Source organism: Macaca nemestrina, chromosome 6, assembly GCF_043159975.1.
Source record: "Macaca nemestrina isolate mMacNem1 chromosome 6, mMacNem.hap1, whole genome shotgun sequence".
Classification (NCBI taxonomy): domain Eukaryota; kingdom Metazoa; phylum Chordata; class Mammalia; order Primates; family Cercopithecidae; genus Macaca; species Macaca nemestrina.
Window position 1 is genome coordinate 142,190,231 of NC_092130.1, and position 22,577 is coordinate 142,212,807.

General features: G+C 40.3%; 1 protein-coding gene and 1 pseudogene across 3 annotated transcripts in view; one reads left to right on the forward strand and one right to left on the reverse strand.

Moving 5' to 3' along the window:
• Positions 1-22,577, reverse strand: part of LOC105473105 (oncostatin M receptor) — a 94,760-nt gene that overhangs the window by 19,040 nt on the left and 53,143 nt on the right. For 2 of the 3 annotated variants that reach the window (XM_011726736.3, XM_011726737.3), the window contains exons 9-10: positions 13,112-13,254; positions 12,630-12,783 (exon numbers count right to left, since the gene is read on the reverse strand). In XM_011726736.3, the coding sequence (XP_011725038.2) occupies positions 12,630-12,783; positions 13,112-13,254 (297 nt within the window). The remainder of the gene's footprint in view (positions 1-12,629; positions 12,784-13,111; positions 13,255-22,577) is intronic. The other variant, XM_011726738.3, reaches the window with a different exon arrangement.
• On the forward strand, positions 20,441-21,445 carry LOC105473104 (acidic leucine-rich nuclear phosphoprotein 32 family member E pseudogene; annotated as a pseudogene).

Consider the following 22,577-nt stretch of genomic DNA (forward strand, 5'->3'; position numbering starts at 1 on the left):
AAACAATCTGCTTCAATGTCCCAATCTTTTCTTGTCTCCATCCCTCACTCAGAAATCTTTGTAAACAGATTGACTGAGTGATTTTGCATCTAAATCCGCATTTGCTCAATCAACTTATCATGAGGAAAGGTCTTTAAATCCAAGGCAACTCTGGGTACCTATGTATAAAACCATTTAGGGGATCTCTTTTACACATAATTATAGCTAATATTTACAGAGGGGCTACAGATGCCAGCCAAGTTCCAAATGTTTTGCATATATTAACTCATTTAATCCTCATAACACTTCTATGGGGCAGGTATGATTATTTACCCCATTCTCCAGATAAGGAAACTAAGACCCAGAGAAGGTAAGTTAATTTCTTAAATCACTCAGGTGAAAGTAAAAGTGAAGCCAAGATTTGAACTCAAGGTAGTTAGGGTCTGGTCATTCCACTATTCACCTTTAGAAAACAGATGGTCAATTGAAGACTCAGCTTGCATGACAAGTTCAACAAAATTCTCTTTAAAAAAAAACTCAGCAATGGAAAAATAATGACATCAGTGCAATTTATTTTAAAATCTTAAAAAAGGAACACATTTTAATCACTGATTGATAAAAATATTATGAAAGTCCCATTAAGATGAGTACATCTTTTAGTTTGTAAATTGTTTTGCTGGATTTATGTAATACTCTGTATTCCACACAGAATCAAATTTTCTACTGATACAATTTTGTCATGGTATGACATTCACAAGAATAGTACAACAAAAAGTAGTCAAAAGAGAATTTAAAACATTCACAAGCCACAAGAAATATCAGGCTTTAACTGCTGAAGATATAGATGACCCAATAATAGCACATCCATGGAGACAAACAAGAAAGGGACTCACAGGTGTTGATGTCATTCTGCAACTGAGCCCTAACAGCATATATCATTTTTAAATCCAGACTTAAAAAACATCTTCATCTCTCTACTCAATCACATTTTGTGAATGTACTGCTTCAGCTTTCTGAATTTGAAAATACAACTATAGCATGTCTCCTATGACTTTTATTTTTAATGTTTACTTTGAAACTTCCCTTTAATTCTTAAAGATAGCTTGAATATTTTAGCATAGCCCCTAATAAAAATAATTGAATTAAATTCAAGTATCTAAGTAAGAGAGTTAATAGTAATGGCTACAAACCTAAAAAACTCTTGTGATAACAAAAATCAATTTAAATATAAGATGTGGTACAGAGTTGTTAGTTTAAAATCTAATGGTTTAATAGTCCAGATTCCATTTTAGAGTAATGATATAAAATCCAAATTACTTATTAATAGGTTCCTTAACTTTATATGAATTATTTTTCTTCCAACTCTTCCAACTTTTCTTCCAACTCTCAGTTTGCCAAATCACAAATTTGATTTTAATCAGAGAAAAACATCCTTTTTGGAAGGTGCAAATCAGTATTTACTAAATGTTTACCAGTCTACTATCATTGATAGGGTTTACTACATTTCAGTATATAGCCCAGTGCTGTCAAAGTTTTGAGAAATTGTGATTTCATTAAATTACAGTTTGGTTATCAAAACATAACTTCAAAGTCCGTCACCTGAGTGCTACTTTAACTTTCAGACTTCTTTGTGCATGCTATTATGTTCTTGAAAGTAATTTAGCATATTTCCATATAACTCATTCATGTGAAACCATAGTCAATACTTCATTATTCAGTAGTTAATAATCAAACTTCAGTGAATCATATCCCTCCCTATTACATTTTATTTTCCTTTGAAATACTTTTTAAAAACTTCCTAGAAACTTTTTATAATTTAAAGTTTTATTTTAGAGTCAGGGAGTACATGTGCATGTTTGTTACATGGATATATTGTGCAATGCTGAGGTTTGGAATACGAATGATCCCATCACCCAATTGTGGGCATAGAACCCAACAGTTACTTTTTCAACCCTTGCCCCCTCCCTTCCTTCCCAGTCCCCAGTGTCTATTATTTCTATCTTTATTTTCATGAATACCCAATATTTAGTTCCCACTTAAAAGTGAGAACATGCAGTATTTCGTTTTCTGTTCCTGCATTAATTCACTTAGGATAATGGCCTCCAGCTACATCCATGTTGCTGGGAGGAACATTATTTCATTATTTTTTATGGCTGTGTAGTATTCCATGGTGTATATGTACCATATTTTCTGTATCCAATCCACCATTGATGGGCACCTAGGTAGATGCCATGTCTTTGCTATGGTGAATAGTGCTGTGATGAACATATACGTGTTGGTAGAATGATTTATTTTCTTTTGGATATATACCCAGTAATGGGATTTTTGGGTGGAACAGTAGCCCTGTTTTGAGAAATCTCCAAATTGCTTTTTACGAAGGTTGAACTAATTTATATTCCCACCAACAGTGTATAAGTGTTCCCTTTTCCCTGCGGCTTCCCCAGCATCTGTTGCTTTTTGACTTTTTAATAATAGCCATTTTGACGGGTATCCTCATTAGAAAAGGCAATAGGTGCACAGAGAAGCTCAAGAGAATACTTGTGAGCACAGACATAGAAGATGACCATCTATCAGCCAAAGAAAGTGGCCTCTGAGAAACAACTTCAGCCAACAACTTGATGTCAGATTTCTAACCTCCATAATTATGAGACACTACATTTCTCTTGTTAAAGTTCTTCTCTCTGTGGTACTGTGTTATTAAAGCCCTAGAAAACTGTTACAACCTATTAATACACATGGACTATATTCCCTGCAGCATGGTTGAAATGAAAACAGAGTTTTATTATGTCAGGCTCCACTTGCATTTGAGAGCTGAAGCACTGTGGAAAGTGGCCTCCCTTAAGAAATATTATGAAGACACGTGAAGAAGGCTCCTGCCCTGATGGGGCTACAGGGATGACTTCTGTGAGATGACACATTGCAAGCAAATGCATACAGTAGCTTAAGCTTCCCCTTTTTTGTGTATCACCTCCTTTTGTGTAAAAACTTTCTTGTAAGAACATTGGCTATTAATACTTAGAGAAGGTCTAGCAGGGCAGTGGTGCTGACTGCTACAGAAGCTACCTGGGGTTGTTAAAGAATAAAAACAGTAACAACGTGCAAAGATTTTTAAAAATAGCCTTTCTGATTGATGTAAGATGTTGTCTCATTGTGATTTTAATTTGCCTTTTTCTGATGATTGGTGATGTTGAGCATTTTTTCTTTTTTGTTTTTTTTTTTGGCTGCTCGTATGTCTTCAGAACTCTCCGTTCATGTCTTTTCTCCACTTTTTTTTACATTTTTAGATAGGGTCTCGCTCTGTCACCCAGGCTGGAGTGCAGTGGCGCCATCTCCGCTCACTGCAAGCACCGCCTCCCAGGTTCACGCCATTTTCCTGCCTCAACCTCCCAAGTAGCTGGGACTACAGGCGCCCGCCACCACGGCCAGCTAATTTTTTGTAGAGACGGGGTTTCTCCGTGTTAGCCAGGATGGTCTCGATCTCCTGACCTCGTGATCCACCCACCTCAGTCTCCTGAAGTGCTGGGGACCGCACCCAGCCCTTATGCCCTCTTTTTAATGGGGTTGTTTGCTTTTTGCTTGTTGAATTAAGTTCCTTATAGATTCTAGAAATTAGATGTTTGGGCCAGGCGCGGTGGCTCAAGCCTGTAATCCCAGCACTTTGGGAGGCCGAGACGGGCGGATCACGAGGTCAGGAGATCGAGACCATCCTGGCTAACACGGTGAAACCCCATCTCTACTAAAAAATACAAAAAAAAAAAAAAAAAAAAAACTAGCCGGGCGCAGTGGCGGGCGCCTGTAGTCCCAGTTACTCGGGAGGCTGAGCCAGGAGAATGGCGTAAACCCAGGAGGCGGAGCTTGCAGTGAGCTGAGATCCGGCCACTGCACTCCAGCCTGGGCGACAGAGCGAGACTCCCTCTCAAAAAAAAAAAGAAAGAAAGAAATTAGATGTTTGTTAGATGCATAGTTTACAAATAATTTCTCACATTCTGTAGGTTATTGCTTACTCTTTTGATAGCTTCTTTTGTGGTTCAGTAGCTCTTTAGTTTAATTAAGTCCCACATGTCAATTTTTGTTTTTGTTGCAATTTCTTTTGAAGACTTAGTCATAAATTATTTCCCAAGGCCAATGTCCAGAATGGTGTTTCCTAGGTTTTCTTCTAGGATTCCTATAGTTTGATGTCTGACATTTAAATCTGCATTCATCTCAAGTTAATTTTTTGTACATAGTGAAAGGCAGAGGTCTAGTTTCATTCTTCTATATAAAGCTAGCCAGCTATCCCAGCATCATCTATTGAATTAGGAGTCCTTTCCTCATTGATTATTTTTGTTGACTTTGTAGATCAGATGGCTGTAGGTGTGTAGTTTTGTTTCTGGGTTCTCTATTCTGCTGGATTGGTCTATGTGACTGTTTTTGTACCGGTACCATGATGTTTTGGTTACTGTAATCTTGTAGCATAGTTTGAAGTTGGGTAATGTGCTGCCTATTGCTTTGTCCTTTTTGCTTAGAAATGCTTTGGCTATACAGGCTCTTTTTTGTTTCCATATCAAGTTTTTGAATAGTTTTTTTCTATTTCTGTGAAAAATAACATTGATAGTTTCATAGAAATAGCATTGAATCAGTAGATTTCTTTGGGGAGTCTGGTCATTTTAATGATATTGATTCTTCCAATCTGTGAGCATGGAATATTTTTCTATTTCTTTGTGTCATCTATGATTTCTTTCAGCAGTGTTTTCTAGTTCTCCTTGTAAAGATCCTTCACCTCCTTGGTTAAATGTATTACTAGGTGTTTTTGTGTATGTGAGTATTGGAAGTGGGATTGCGTTCCTGACTTGGGTCTCAGCTTGAATCTTATTGGTGTATAGAAATACTACTGATTTTTATACATTGATCTTGTATCCTGAAACTTTGCTGAAGTTTTTTTTTTTTTCAATCAGATCTAGGAGCTTTTATGCAGAGACTAGGGGGTTTTCTAGATATACAATCATATCACCTGCAAACAGAGATATTTTGACTTCTGACTTCCTCTTCTTCTATTTGGATGCCTTTTATTTCTTTCTCTTGCCTGATTGCTCTGGCTAGGACTTCCAGTATTATATAGAATAGGAGTGGTGAAAGTGGGCATCCTTGTCTTATTCCAGTTCTCAAAGGGAATGCTTCCAGCTTCTGCCCATTTAGTATGATGTTGGCTGTGGATTTGTCATAGATGGTTCTTATTTTGAGGTACGTTCCTTCAACACCTGGTTTGTTGGAGCTTTTAACATGAATGGATGCTGAATTTTATCAAAAGCTTTTTCTGCATATATTGAGATGATTGTGTGGCTTTTGTTTTCAGTTCGGTTTATGTGACGAATCACATTTAGTGATTTGTGTATGCTGACACAACCTTGAATCCCAGGGATAAAGCCTACTTGATTGAGGTGGATTAGCTTTTTGATGTGCTGCTGGATCTGGATTGCTAGTATTTTGTTGAGGATTTTTGCATCTGTGTTCATCAAGGATATTGACCTGAAGTTTTCTCTTTTTGTTGTGTCTCTACCAGGTTTTGGTGTCAGAATGATGCTGGCCTCATAGAATGAGTTTGGGAGGAGTCCCCCCTCCTCAGATTTTTTTGGAATAGTTTCTGTAGGAATGGTACCAGCTCTTTATACCTCTGATAGAATTCGGCTATGAATGCATGTGGTCCTGGGCTTTTTCTGGTTCCTAGGCTTTTTGTTACTGATTCAATTTCAGATCTCATTATTGGTCTGTCCAGGGATTCAATTTCTTCCTGGTTCAATCTTGAGAGGCTGTATGTTTCCAGGCTGTATGTTTTCTAGTTTGTGTCCAAAAAGGTGTTCATAGTAATCTCTGAGAGTTTTTGTATTTCTATGGGGTCAAGTGGTAACATCCTCTTTGATATTTCTGATTGTGTTTATTTGGATCTTCTCTCTTTATTCTTTATTAGTCTAGGTTGTGATCTATGAAACCTATTCTTTTTAATAACTCCTTGATCATTGATCTTTTGTATAGTTTTTTGCATCTCAATTTCGTTCAGCTCAGCTCTAATTTTGGTTATTTCTTGTCTTCTGATAGATTTGGTTTTGGTTTGCTCTTGTTTCTCTAGTTCTTCAAGGTGTGATGTTGGATTGTTAATTTGAGATCTTTGTTGCCCAGGCTGGAGTGCAGTGATGCAATCTTGGCTCACTGCAACCTCCACCTCCTGGGTTCCAGCAATTCTCCTGCCTCAGCCTCCCAAGTAGCTGGGACTACAGGCACGTGCCACCACGTCTGGCTAATTTTTGTAGTTTTCAGTAGAGATGGGGTTTCACCATACTGGCCAAGCTGGTCTCAAACTCCTGACCTTGTGATCTGCCCGCCTTGGCCTCCCAAAGCGCTGGGATTACAGGCATGAGCCACTGCACCCGGCTGAAACTTTACTCTTAACATGGCTTTGCTGTGTCTCAGAGATCCTGGTATATTGTTATCTTTCTTCTCATTAGTTTCAAAGAATTTCTTAATTTCTGCCTTAATTTCATTGTTTACTCAAAAGTCATTCAGGAGCAGGTTGTTTAATTTCCATGTAATCGGGTGGTTTTGAGTGATTTTCTTAGTACTCGTTTCTGTTTTTATTCTGCTGTTGCCTGAGAGTGTGTTTGGTATTATTTCAGGTTTTTTGAATTTGCTGAGGATTGTTTTATGTCTAATTGTGTGTTCAGTTTTAGAGTATATGCCATGTGCAGATGAGAATAATGTATATTTGTTTTGGGGTGCAGAGTTCTGTAAGCCCATTTGGTCAAGTGTCAAGTTGAGGTCCTTAATATCTTTGTTAGTTTTCTGCCTTGATAATCCATGTAATACTGTCAGCAAAATGTTGAAGTCTCCCACTATTATTATGTGGTTATCTAAGTCTCTTTGTAGGTCTCTAAGAACTTACTTTATGAATCTGGGTGCTCCTGTGTTAGGTGCATATATATTTAGGATAGTTAAGTCCTCTTGTTGAATTGAACTCTTTACCATTATGTTATGCCCTTCTTTGTCTTTTCTGATCATTATTGATATATTTGGATAGAAACTGGAATAGCAACCCTTGCTTTTTTCTTTTTTGTTTGGTTGGTACATTTTTCTGCATCCCTTTACTTTTTAGCCTACTGCTGTCACTGCATGTGATATACATCTCCTGTAGACAGCATACAGTTGGATCTTGCTTCTTTCTCCAACTTGCCACTCTGTGCCTTTTAATTGGGGCAAGCAACCTGTGTACATTCAAGTTTAATACTGGTATGTGTGAATTTGATCCTGTCATTGTCTTGTTAGCTGGTTATTATGGAGATTTGATTGTGTGGTTGCTTTATACTCTCAATGGTCTATTACTTAAGTCTGTTTTTGTGGTGGTTGGTAATGAACTTCCTTTTTCATATTTAGCACTTCCTTAAGGATCTCTTCTAAGGCAGCTCTGATGGCAGTGAATTCCCTTAGCATTTGCTTGTCTGAAAAGGATCTTATTTCTCATTCACTTATGAAGCTTAGTTTGGCTAGATATGAAATTCTTGGTTGGAATTTCTTTTAAGAATGCTCAATATAGGCCCCCAGTCTCTTGTGGCTTATAGCATTTCTGATGAAAGGTCCACTGTTAGCTTGATGGGGTTCCCCTTGTGGGTGACCTGCCCTGTCTCCCTAGCTGGCTTTAACATTTTTTCTTTCATTTCAACCTTGAAGAATCTGATGACTATGTCTTGGAGATATGGTGTCTTTGGGATGGTCACTTCATATAGTATCTCGCAGGGGTTCTCTGCATTTCCTGAATTTGAATGTTGTCTTCCCCAGTGAGGCTGGGGAAATTTTTGTGAATAATATCCTCAAATATGTTTTCCAAGTTGCTTGCCTTCTCTCCCTCTCTTTCAAGAACACCAATGAGTAGTTGATTTGTTCTTTTTACATAATAATTTTTCTTTATTGTTTTTTCTTTATTTTTGTCTGACTGAATTTTATTGAAGAACTGGTCTTTGAGCTGAGACTCTTTCCTCAGCTTGCATTTGTATTATGAAATTCTTAAAATGAATGATTCAGCTCTATCAGATCAGTTTGATTATTTCTTTAAATGGCCATTTTGTCTTTTATCTCTTGCATCATTTTGCTGTATTCCTTAGATTCCTTGGATTGGGTTTTGACTTTCTCTTGGATGTTGATGATCTTTGTTTCTATGCATATTCTGAATTCTAATTCTGTCATTTTGAACAGGTTAAGAACCATTCCTAGGATGCTAGTGTGGTCTTTGGAGGTAAGAAGATACTCTGGCTTTTTGAGTTGCCAGAGTTCTTGCATTGTTTCTTTCTCATCTGTGTGGGCTGATGCTCCTTTAATCTTTGAAGTTGCTGTCCTTCGGATGAGTTTTTGTTTTGTTTTATGTTTTATGTTCTTTGATGTCCTTGGGGGACATCTGATTTTGGTACAAGGTGGGTTCAGTTGACTGGGTTCCCATCTGGAAGATTTTAAGGGGTCAAGGCTCAGCTTAGCACTCCTGGTCTGCATGCTCTAACTCTGCAGGACTGGTATCAGGCCCTTTGTTCTCTTGCCCCTCAAGGCTAGGAACCTGCTGCACTGGAGGGACTGAAGTATTCTCAGTCTGCTGGCCACAAAACTCCGATGAGTGGTGCAGGCCAAAGCACTTCATCAGGGTAATGGCAGCAGGATCCATGCTCATTCACATGTGCCAGCAGCCAGGGCAGTGCAGTGGGTTGTACGTGCATCAGCTGGGGTAGGGTACCTCTGAGAGTAGGGCTGCAGGGTTCCTGCATGCAGTTGCCCTGGTGGTGGGATGCAGGCAGGGGCAGAAGTGCCAGTGACAGTGCTCGCACTGGTGCTGGCAGTCATAGGGGCAGGAGGCTACCAGTCTTTGTGCATGAGTCTGCACAGGCAGCAGTGGTAGTGTAGGGGTGGGTAGAGTTGCCAGCATCCATGCATGCATTCACACCGACAGTTGTGCTGGCACTGGGAAGGCAGGGCTGTGGTTGTCTGTGTGCTGGTTTGCAGCAGCCACAGTGGCAGCACAGAGGTGGGGGCAGAGTTGCTGGTGTCTGTGTATGCATTTGTGCCAGTGATGGTGTGGGGGGGCGCATGGGGCCATGCACACATTCACACTGGCGGCAGTGTCAGCAGGAGTGGCGGTGGGGTTGCTGGTGTCCATGCACTCTTTCACAACAGAAATGGCAGCACCAGGGGGAGGCAGGGCCACACGTTGCACTTATGCCAGCAGCAGCAGTGGGATATGTGCACATACGAGCCATTGGAGGAGAAGAGGCAAGGTCCACCCACACGTGTGCACTGGCAAAGTGGTGGTGGGGTGGCCATGGACAAGTGCATGCTGGCAAGGTGGAGTTGGGGAGGCTGTGGTCAGGGGAGGCTGCAGGTGGGCTGATGCATGACAGTAGGAGTTGCTCTGCTGGAGCTCTCCAATGGTCAAGTGCCATCAGCCAGCAAAGCAGCTATGATATGGTCCCCGAGGAAGCACCCTGGTTGGGCATCTGAGGCTGAAACTCCAGCTAGCGTGGCCAGGCTGGAGCCTCAGGAGAGGCCAGCAGACAGGGGACCACTCAGATTGGACTGGTCCCATCTCATGGGTAAGACCCTTCTCCTCTGTCTAGGTCTCATGGTCACCCTACGGCCAAAGTCTCCTAGAGGAGCACGGCAAGGCTTGGGGGATTTGTATCCCTGGCCATGCTCGACTGCAAACATTTCTGCACCAAACCCTCTGGGCTCTGCCCAGAATGCAGCTCTATTCCTACTACCTCTCTAAGAAGCTCTTCCTGCCAGCCCAATTGTCTATGAGGGTTGTGGAGTTTCCTGCTGCCTGGATTCCAAAGGTCCACGGCAGGGGCAGGCTGCCTGTTCAACCCCTTCCTCAGGAGTTCCTGGGGAGTCAAGAACGAGCATGGATGCTTTGTAGCCCTGCGCAGGGTGTGCAGCTTCCTGACCCTTCAGCCCAGCATCTGCGTTCTCCCTGTGTCCATTCTTAATGTAGGGTTTTCTAGGTATGGAATCATATCGTCAGCAAAGAGAGACAGTTTGACTTCTTTTCCTTTTGGGATGTGTATCTCTTGCCCGATTCCTCTGGCTAGAACCTCCAACTTCTATTTCTTAAATATGATTTCTGCATACTAAAATGGTTTAAAAAAATTGGGCTGCTAAGTGTGAAAGTGTTAAATAGCAAGTGTCATGAAATTAACAAAATTTAACAAAACTAAGGTGTTTCTAATATTAAAAAATAAATTTTCTATTTTTTTTAGTTTTTGGTTTGTGAGAGGACAAGTAATTTTTTATCTGATTCAGAACATGTCTTTGAAAGAAGAACTGTTTTGGAACATAACATAAAAATGTATCTCTCCATCTTATAAAAATTTAGTCTTTTTTGCCTAATAACTGACATTTAAGTTTTTTATTTTAGTTGCTGACTCAACACTTTATGCTTAAGTTAAAGGTGACCGTATGTATTTAAATTTATTAAAGCAGATTTGAATTAGCTAAATAAGCCATTGGAGAAGCCAATATTAAATTTAAAACTTTATTGAAATACTCAGGGACAATATCTAAGCTCAATGCAAAATCTTCAGCTGGCTTGTAAATTACTATTTATAACAAAAAAGTGCTACAATACAGTTAATAGCACTACATTTTATAAACAACATCGTTTGTACCATCATATCATTTAACTCAATGTCTGCTCACTATTATACTTACGCATGATTATAATACATATAAACATGGGAGTTTTCCAGCATTAAGCAAAGCGCGATCAGAAATAATAAAAAATTCCTATACGTTCACCTTCAGTAGATTCCTATCATTTTCTTGTCATCATCAAAAGCAAAGTTAAGTGTTTTCAAGATGCTGGATTATTACTGTAATCCAAAAGAAACTCTATTCTTGTGCCATCTTCCCTTTTTACATAATTTTAGTTATGTTGGAATAAATTTAAAAAAAAAAAACAGAAAACGTAAAGCAAAATAATAAAAATTCTTTTCTAAAACACACTGAGGAAAATGCACCATTCATCTCAGGAACAGGGCCTTCCAGAACAAAGATTATTGAGGACCCTGTACCCCTAGGAAAAACTACTGGAGTCTCAATGGGCTTGAGGACGGGCAGGCACCACCAGGGAAGTGGGGAGGCCTGCAGAACTTGACTAATGACCATCCTCATGTGTGGATTCTGATTAGCTGCGCCCACCACCCCCAAATTAGAGTTACTGCTTTAAAATGGTCCTCCCAGAATGAAACAGAAAAAGTTCTGCCAGCTGCCATACACAAATAAGAATAATAATAAAATACATATGTATAATCCTTCCTTTGGCAGTAAAATAGCCAGGACTTGAATCAACAAGATTCGGAGGTTGTAATAACACCAAGAGAGAGAACACACGGAACTGAGCTCTGGGTAAGGGTGGAGCTCTGGTGTCAGGCTGCCTGGACATGAGTCGCAGCTCAGTCAGTGCCTGGCTGGGCCGGTTAAATTACTTAATCTTTCTGTGCACTGATATCCTCCGGCACAAAATGAGGATAATAAGAGCACCTACTGCATGTCGTCAGGATGAAAAGAGAGGAGCACAGAGGGCCCTTCGAGCTGTGTATGGCTCACAGTAAATGTTAACTCCTATGATTTTTTTTTTTTTTTTTTTTTTTTTTTGAGATGGAGTCTTGCTCTATCACCCAGGCTGGAGTGCAGTGGCACGATCTTGGCTCACTGCAACCTCTGCCTCCCAGGTTCAAGCGATCTCCTGCCTCAGCCTCCTGAGTAGCTGGGATTAGAGGCGCATGCCACCACGTCTCACTAATTTTTGTATTTTTAGTACAGATGGGGTTTCACCATGTTGGTCAGGCTGGTCTTGAACTCCTGACTACGTACGTGATCTGCCCTCCTCGGCCTCCCAAAGTGCTGGGATTACAAGTGTGAGCCACCACACCCGGCCAACTCCTATGATTATTATGATGTCTGTACCGTTCAGTAACTCTGCAATCGGGGCAAATCTCCTCAGTTATGGGTACAAGTCGCCTCATCTGTAAAATGGGCAACAGTTATCTTTTATGACATTGAGTTGGTGGGAGATGGAAGCAGGATTGGGCCACTGAATCTCCTGAGGCCCATTTGAGTTCTGAGACATAGTTATTTAGCAGAAAAATTTTGCAATCAACACTGAGGAAACCCCGCCACAGAGCATGCTGGAGAGGACACATGGTGTGCCATCACCGGGACAAATGACTCACAAATAACCATTAAGGTTCCAAATGTCATTAAATTTCAAATGTGGCCTGAAGTTGTTTAGGATGAGACCAATGCTTTCCTTGTCATTAACACTTCCATTTGTTCCCAGTCCTGAATTAAAGGTGTATATTAATTTATATAGCTCCAGATCTACTGTGAAGGTTTAGAAACCATTTTGGAAAAATGAAAGGTAAGAGAGAAGATAGGCAGTATAAACAATACTATTGTCAACTGTCTGAGGTGGATGGCTTCCCACTCACTTCTCATTAGGCATCTAATCTAATTTTTTAAATGCTGCTCCACCTATGTTTAAATACTTTTTTCTTAGTTTTTGGTACAACCAAAATCTCTCAGGGAAACCAGCCTAACTCCTAAGACCTGCTTCTTTGGGTTAAATGCCAGGGGCCTGAACATACCAGCTTCAAGTGTGGTGAAGTTCTGACCACTCCATTCAGTCCATTTCCAGAAGTGGCTGGCATCAGCACAGCGTACTCGGGCCATATATTCTGTGGCAGGTTCCAGTTCACTTAAGAAGTACTCACCGTTCACGTTGATAGAAACATCGTACTGCTTGATCAAAAAAGAGATGAAAGGAAAAAGGAGAAAAGAACAAGACAGAAGCATCGGTGAGTATATCCCAATTACAAAGGCGAACCAGGACACAGCAAATCCTGACCCGGAGGTCAGGATCGGTTCCTCTTTTGGGGGGAAAAAAATCTCCAAGGCCCATTTCCTAACCATAAAAGTCTACGATTAATTTCATGGACCTTTTCAAACAGATGACCCACACCATTTGAACCTACATAGAAATAAGAGTTTAAAGTGATTTTATTCATCAGTGTCTCTGTTCAGGACAAAAAGGAATTTTTGAAAGTAGAAAATTAAGCAGGGTTCTTACTTGCATCATTTTTCCTTCACCATGGAGTTCAATCTGACACAAATATGTGAAATTATTCCTCATGGAGTGCACCTTCCAGGTCATGATGGCGTTTGTGGCATTTACATTTTCAAAGTTGACACTAAAAGGATTCATTAAATAAACTGTCAAAAAAAGAAAAAGAAAAAGAAACAAAGAAAAAAATTCAAGCATAGATCCAAAAAGACATTGGTAATAGTTTATTTCTTCATTCATTTGTTCAACAAGTATTTTTTTGTTCACTTTTGAGAACATGACAAACAAGAACTTACAGAGAAGCTAGAATGAACCAACTACAGCCTTTCTCTCTCAGCGATTCTACTACACACATTGAACAAAATACAGAAAGAAACTACTTGAGGACTCTTAAAATTAAACACAAGTAGGCAAATTGGGAAGGGGAGTCAAAACTTGGAGAAGGTGGCCCACAGGGGAGAATTGTAACAGAACTCAGAGTCTAACCAAAACAACATTAACAATGTCAAGGATATAATCCAAAATATATAGAATGTGCTAGGAATGCAACATCTTTAGATGAGAGGGAGACTGGCCAGAACAGCCCAGGCTCTGTTCCAGTCCTCCCTAGAAACAGGATGTCCTTTAACACTTTAGTGCAGCAAGTCATGTGTTGTCAGGATATAAAATCCAGGATGGATGCTTCTGAGGTCTCTCAGCTATGGTGAAGAACAAGTGAAGAACTCAGACATAAGATTCTGTTTGCCCTGGGCAGCTCTCTGCAACCTCGTGGACCAGCAGCAATACATCCCAGGCTTGTGCTGTCCCTTGCTGCCCATCTGATGGTAATAAGTCCACTTCATGTAACTTGTTGTGTATGAGTGTATTCTGTCAAACTGGATTCGGACAGTTGACAACCAGTGTACAGAGAGCACCTGCTTCACAAAACTGGCACAGCAAGCAGGATTCAATTTGACAGAACAATGGCTCATTGGTGAAGTAGAAGGGGCAATACCCTATCTCATACCTGGTCCACGGCGGAGACATCAGACCAGCTAGATGTTTTATGAGGAAGAAGCAGTCATAAGAGAGACACAGGCCACACATACCCCCCGAGAATGTGGGTGAGGTGGCGCATGGATTGTGGCAGAGGAAAGAAGCATGGAAACAGGGGAGCTTAGTGCACATAAGTGATTGCTCCTTCCTGGGTATTTAGATGCATCTGAAGGTATCTGAGAGGGAATTAAAAAGAGGTCCTCTGATGGTCCTTGAGACATCTGAGAGGGAACCAGCATGCACAATGCAGGCTTTCACAGAGAAGGAGACTCAAGATCCAAAGGACACATATAGACATAAGCAGTAAGCTCTCAAGCAACCTGGTTGGTGTGTTTGTTGGATAAAGGGACACTGCGGACCCAAATGGTGGAGTTGGGGTTGCGGCCCAAGTCTCTAGGTGCCTACCGAAGGCCACTGGCCTAATACTCTTGTTAAGAGAAAAGAGAAAAAGAAGAAAATTTAGACTTTTCTGGGGTTCTTGGATCCTGGAGCCCACATGACAATATTTCCTTGTTCTTTTAGGTGAAAAATTAAACTGGCAACATTGGGAGGTTTTCAGACAAACATAGTGACCCCCAAGATGCTTATCTGGTTGTGGCCAGGGCCCATTGGGCCACTTCAGGTGCCAGTAACTATGGTTCCTACCACTCAGTGCATCACAGGCATTGGCATTTTGGCTGCTTGGGGCACAGAAGGTCACCTCCATCTGAAGGGGTATGTTCCCCCAACACAGCTAAGAATTTGAGCCATCACAGTGGGGCATATCCACTTCTGCCTGCCACCTAAGCTCCCCAAGTTCCAATGGCTTATTCAACAAAAGTACTACTATTATACATACTGAGTGGAGAATAGGACAGTACTTGTTAATCGAGTTAACCCGCAAAAGCCACAACCATGCACAAAAGTCAACACAACCTTACACACAAAAAGTACTTCTACAAGGACATCTGTCCAGCAACTGGATTATATGTTATATATGTTATAAACCACCCTCTCACAATATAACAGCCCAGTTTGGCTGGTCACAAAAGGCTCCCCAGGGCATGGAGACTAACCATGGACTATCACAGGCTAAACGCCAAGGCCACTTAAGCTGAACACCAAAGAAGAATCCCTGATATAGCAAACAAAAGTGTTGCCCCTTGTGGCATCCTCTAATAAAAATGAGACCCAGCAGCTGGTAGGTCTCTTTGAGTACTGGAGACCACATATACCCAACCTGAGTGTCCTTTTGCTCTCCTTAGTCAAGGTGACCGGCAAACCCACCAATTTTAAATGAAGTCCTTTGCAACAACAGGCCTTGGAAGCCCTTCAGCAAGTTGTGGTCCAGGCACTGCTTTTAGAACCCTTAATCCCTGTTAGCTCAATAAAATTACAGATGTCCAAAACCTCCATGCATGCTGATTGGAGTCTCTGGAAAGAAAAAACCACCACCAGGATGTACCAGCCTCTCACATTTTGGATACAAAAGTTGCTTGAAGCAGCCCCCAGATACACCCCTTTTAAACAGCAACTCCTTGCTTGCTACTAGGCACTAGTCTCTGGACACTGAGCATCTTATGGCCAGAGCACCACACATGACACTACAACATGAAATGCCCATTCTTACTTGGGTTCATGCAAACTCCACCAATCAAATTAGACAGGCTCAACAGAGCTCAATTATTAAATGAAACTGGCACATTTAACATCATGTCCACCCAGGCCCCACAGGACGAGTAGGTTCCATGAACAAAGGGCTAGCTAACGAAAAGTGACCAAGTAACCTGTTGAGGATGTTTTGGCTCCTCCTATGGATTAAAAAATATGCCTACCAATGGTCTGGCATGGTTTACTAACAGTTCTGCCAAACTAAAAGCAGATGGGTTTCATTGGGCTGCCACCACCATCTGGCCAATAGATAGCCAACTTTTGACAGAGACTGGACATGGACATTCTATCCAATAGGCCAAATTACATGCAGTGGCAATGGCCATGCCAGCCACCTTTCTCACCATATCGTGCTGTATTTTCACAGACTCATGGGCCATTGCCAATAGCCTAGCCACGTTGTCAGAAGAAAAACAACTGAGTGACTGGACTGATTAAGGAATCCCCTGTGTGGGACAAGAATTATGGCAAGAGCTTGCAACATAAAAGTTGTCAGAATCAAAATGGGGTCATTTGTGTTAAAAAACAAAATCCTGAAAAATGAAGCCAGGTAAGGTCATACAGGAAGGGCTCTCTTACACCAATACCTGAAAACAAAACTACCCTGAAACAACCTGTAAAAGCCACAACCATGCACAAAGGTCAACACAACCTTATACAAAAAAATACTTCTACAAGGATATCTGTCCAGCAACAGGATTATCCAACCTCACACTGACACCACCCTTGTTATTGATCCTTGTAGTCAAAAATAATTATCTGAAAACATTAAGTAATCCTTCTCATTTTTTCTTTAAAAACCTTTGTCTCTGTTTACCTTCCTGAGTGTACACATAGTCTTCTATGGCACATGTATTCCCATTGCAATGCCTATTCCTGAATAAATATCATTTTCTTTTAGAGTCTCCCTCTCTGTTATTTAGATTGGCATACTGGTATCTCAGAAGCAAGACTAAGATGGCTAAAGAAAAGGCTCCAGCGATTGTCCCACCTGCGGGATCACCAGATTTAACAATTATATGAAAAAAGCACTTTCATAAGACTGAAAAATCAAGTAGGCACTCACAGTACCTGGCTTCAACATCGTATCACTGGAAGAGGCACTGAAAAGGTGAAGAAAGATATTCTTAAATCACCGATGCCACCCCTCCCCTATTCCCTGGCAGCAGCCCTGTGTCATGGACAGAACCTCTGTGCACTTAGGACAGGGAGAGCTCAGTGACTGAGAGACTTTGCATGGAATTCAGTGCTGCCCAGTCACTGGCAAAGCAAGCAAAACTGGGTTGAACTCAGCTGATGTCCGCCTACAGAGGGAGCATTCATATGAGCCCTAGCCAGACAGGAATCACCCATCCCAGCAGTCAGAACCCAATGGTTCTGTCAAGGCTCACCACTGTAGGCTAAAGTGCTCTGAGGCCCTAAATAAACTAGAAAGTCAGTCTAGGCAACAAGAACTGCAATTCTTAGGTGAATCATAGTGTTGAGCCAGGCTTAGAGCAAGCAGACTTCGGGGAAAGATGACCTACTGAGACACTAGCTGGGAAGGCTAACGGAGTGTTTGTGCCACCCCTGCTCCAACCCCAGGCAGCACAGCTCGTGGCTCCAAAAGAAACCCTTTCTTTCCACATGAGGAGAGGAGAGGGAGGAGTCAAGAGGACTTTGTCTTGCATCTCGGATACCAGCTCATCCAAAGTAGGACAAGGCACCAGTCAGAGTCATGAGGCCCCCACTCCAGGCCCTATCTCTCAGATGACATTTCTGAAGACACACCCTGGGCCAGAAGAGAACCTGTTGCCTTGAAGGGAAGTACCCCATCCAAGCAGGACCCATAACCTGCTGACTAAAGAGCTCTTGGGCGCTGAATAACCAGGAGCAATACCCAGGTAGTACACCATGGGCCTTGGGTGAAACTCTGAGACTTGCTGGCTTCAGGTGAGACCCACTATCATGCCTACAGTGAGAGACACCCTCTGCCTGAGAAAAGTAAAAGGGATTTTGTCTTGCACCTGAGGTACCAATTGGGACACAGGGGAGTAGAACACCAAGTGGGCTCTTGGGGTCTCTGATTCCAGGCCTTGGCTCTTGGCTGGCATTTCTGGATCTGACCTGGTGCACAGAGGAGCCCACTGCCCTAAAAGGCGAATCCCAGACCTGGCAGCATTCACCACAAGCTGACTAAAGAGTCCTTGGGCCTCAGGCCAGGCGCGGTGGCTCACGCCTATAATCCTAGCACTTTGGGAGGCCAAGGGGGTAGATCATGAGGTTGGGAGTTCAACACCAGCCTGGCCAACATGGTGAAAGCCCGTCTCTACTAGAAATACAAAAATTAGCCAGGCATGGTGGCAGGTGCCTGCAATTCCAGCTATCCAGGAGGCTGAGGCAGAGAATTGCTTGAACCTGGGAGGCAGAGGTTGCAGTGAGCCAAAATCACACCACTGCACTCCAGCCTGGGAGACAGAGCGCGTGAGACTCCGTCTCCAAAAAAAAAAAAAAAATTATATAAATAGAAACAAGAAAAAGTTAAAAAGTAGAGAGACAAAGTTAAAGGGTATAGTTTTTATTAGTTTTCTTTTTGCCTGTTTGTTTAATGTAAGCAGTATTATGTTATCAGCTTAAAATAATGAGTTATAAGGTAGTATTTGCAAGCCTCATGGTAACCTCAAATTTAAAAAAATATATATGTATAATGAATATGCAACAAGGAAAAAGCAGAAAATTAAATCATACCACCAGAGAAAATCACCTGCACTAAAAGAAAGACATGAAGAAAAGAAAGAAGAAAGAGAAGAACAGAAAACAACCAGAAAACAAAATAAAAAAGGGCCAGAGTAAGACCTTACTTATCAATAATATTGAATGTAAATGGACTAAACTTTCCAATCAAAAGACAGAGAGTGGCTGAATGGATTTAAAAACAAAAGACCCAATGATCTGTTGCCTATGAGAAACACACTTAACCTCTAAAGGCATGTATAGACTGAAGATAAAGGGATAGAAAAAGATATTCCATGGCAATGGAAACCAAAAAGAAACAGGAGTAGCTTTACTTATGCCAGACAAAATAGATTTCAAGACAAAACCTATAAGGAGACACAAAGTAGGTCATCATGTAATGATAAAGGGGTCAATTCAGCAAGAGGATATGACAATTAGAAATATATACACAACCAACACTGGAGCAGCCAGATATACAGAGAAATATCAGAGCTACAGAGAATGATAGACCCTAATACAACAGCTGCAGACTTTAACACCCCATTTTCAGCATTAGACTGATCTTCCAGACAGAAAATCAACAAAGAAATATCTGATTTAATCTTCACTATAGAACAAATGGGCCTAATAGACATTTACAGAAATATTTTACAACGGCGAGAGAATACACATTCTTCTCCTCAGCACATTGATCACTCTCAAGGACAGATTATATGTTAGGTCATAAAACAAGTCTCAAACAGTTTTAAAAATTGAAATAATAGCAGGCATCTTCTCTGATCATAATGGAATAAAACTAGAAATCAATAACAAGAGGAATTTTGGAAACTATAAACTACATAGAAATTAAACAATACGCTCCCAAATCAAGAAATTAAGAAGGAAACTGAAAACATTCTTGAAACAAATGATAATAGAAACACAATGCACCAAAACCCATAGGATGCAGCAAAAACAGTACCAAGAAAGAATTTTATAGCTATAAGTGCCCACATCAAAACAGAAGAAAAACTTCAAATACACAACCTAATACAGAACTAGAAAAGCAAGAGCAAACCAAACCTAAAGTTAGTAGAATAAATAATAAAGATCAGAGATGAAATAAATGAAATTGAAATTAAGAAAACAATACAAAAGACCAACAAAAGTGGGTTCTTTGAAAAGATAAACAAAATTGACAAACCATTAGCCAGACCAAGAAAAAAAAAAAAAAGAGAGAAGACCCAAATAAATAAAATCAGAGATAAGAAGGGAGATATCACAACTGATATTGCAGAAATTCAAAGGATCATTAGAGGCTACTATGAGGAACTATATGACAATAAATTGGAAAATCTAGAAGAAACAGAAAAATTCCTAGACACATAAATCTAACAATATTGAACCGTGAAGAAATCCAAAACCTGAACAGATTCAATAACAAGTAACAAATTTGAACTTGTAATAAAAAGTCTCTCAGCAAAGAAAAGCCTGGGACCCAGTGGCTTTACCGCTAAACTCTACCAAACATTTAAAGAAGAACTAATACCAATTCTACTCAAACTACTCTGAAAAACAGAGGAGGAGGGAATATGTCCAAAATCATTCTACTAGGCCAGTATTACAATGACACCAAAACCAGAGACAGATAAAAAGATGAAAACTATAGGCCAATATCACTGATGAATATTGATACAAAAATCCTCAACAAAATACTCCCAAACCAAATTCAACAACATGCCAAAAAGATCACTCATCATGACCAAGTAGAATTTATCCCAGGGATGCAAACATATGCAAATCAATAAATGCGTTACATCATATCAACAGAATGAAGGACAAAAACCATATGATCCGTCTCTGAGCAGCCATTGAAGGGGAAGGAACTGCGGGGGGGGGTGTGTATGTATGTGCGCACATGCGTGCATGTGTGTACATGCACTAGTGTGTGGACAAGGAGGTGGGGGCAGCTGAGTTAGAGTCCCAACTCTTGGACTCCATTTGCTACTCTCTTCTTTCTCCCCCACACCTATCTGGTGGTAGTGGGCGTTTATATTTGCATTCCTTTTCATTCATTTCTAAATCTCTTAAAAGTTTTGGGTTGGGGGTATTGGGAAAGGCAGGAAAGGGAAAAGAAGGAGAGTAGTAGCTGAAGAGGAAGAGGAGGACATGGAGATGAAGAAGATTAGCCTGGAGTTAGGGAACAGAGCCCCAGAGGAAGTGACAGAGTTAGTCCTTGATAACTGCCTGTGTGTCAATGGGGAAATTAAAGGTCTGAAAGATACTTTTAAAGAACTAGAATGAGTATGGCTAATGTGGAACTAAGTTCACTGGCCCAGTTTCCCAGCTTAAATGAACTTCGAAAATGGGAGCTTAGTGACAATATAATTTCTGGAGGCTTGGAAGTCCTGGCAGAGAAATGTCCACATCTTACCTACCTCAATCTGAGTGGAAACAAAATAAAAGATCTCAGTACAGTAGAAGCTCTGCAAAATCTTAAAAACTTGAAAAGTCTTGACCTGTTTAACTGTGAGATCACAAACCTGGAAGATTATAAAGTATTTTTGAACTGCTGCAGCAAATCACATATTAGATGGATTTGATCAGGAGGATAATGAAGCACCGGACTCTGAAGAGGAGGATGACGAGGATGGAGATGAAGATGATGAAGAGAAAGAGGAAAATGAAGCTGGTCCACTGGAAGGATATGAGGAAGAGGAGGAGGAAGAGGAAGAGAAGGATGAAGATGAGGATGAGGATGAAGATGAAGATGAAGCAGGTTCAGAGTTGGGAGAGGGAGAAGAGGAAGTGGGCCTCTAATACTTAATGAAAGAAGAAATTCAGGATGAAGAAGATGATGATGACTATGTTGAAGAAGGGGAAGAAGAGGAAGAAAAAGGTCTTTGAGGGGAGAAGAGGAAATGAGATGCTGAGGATGATGGAAAGGAAGAAGATGACTAGATCATTCTAAGACCAGATTCTCTAATGTTTCTGCGTGTGCAATAAAGTGATCATATCTTTGTTTCTTCATGTACAATAGCTATCCCTACTGAAGATAATGTGTAACTTTTTATAGGAAAAGTGTGGTTTTACTATATTTTTGCCTTATCATTCCAAATAAGAACTAGTCTGTTAATGATCATATTGTATGTAGAGAAGAATTTTCATTGACTCCCATTGTGGAATTCCCTAGCAATTTATTTAGACTTAATTTTCTAAATTCAAGCTTACTGTATTAGTCATTTTTAGCCCATAATTAAAGCATGATCACTTAAAAAAAAGATCATTTCAATTGATGCTAAAAAAGCATTTGATGAAATTCAACATCCCTTTCATGATAAAAGTACTAAAATAACTGGGTATAGAAGGAATATATGTCAACACAATAAAAGTCATATATGACAGACCCATAGCTAGTATCATACTGAATGGGGAAAAACTGAAATCCTATCCTCAAAGATTGGGAACAGGACAAAGATGTCCACTTTCCCCACTGTTATTTGACATAGTACTAGAAGTCCTTGCTAGAGCAATCAGACAAGATAAAGAAGGGAAGGGCATCCAAATTGGAAAGGAAGAAGTCAAATTTTCCTTGTTTGCAGATGATATTATCTTATATTTGTTAAAACTTAAAGACTTCATCAATAAACTATTAGAACTGATAAACAAATTCAGTAAAGTTGCAGGATACAGAATCAATATACAAATATCAGTAGCATTCCTATATGCCAACAGCAAAAAATCTGAAAAAGAAATCAAGAAAGTAATCCCATTTACAATAGCTACAAATAAAACTAAATACCTAGGAATTAACTTAACCAAAGCAGTGAAGTATCTCTACAATGAAAACTACAAAATATTGATGAAAGAAATTGAAGAAGACTCAAAAAAGGAAACATATTCTATGTTCATGGATTGGAAGAATCAATATTGTTAAAATATCCATTCTACTCAAAGCAATCTGCATAGTTATTGCAATCCATATCAAAATACCAAAGATATTCCTTACAAAAATAGAAAAAACAATCTGAAAATTTATATGGAACCAATAAAGACCTAGAATTGCCAAAGCTATCCTAAATAAAAAGAACTA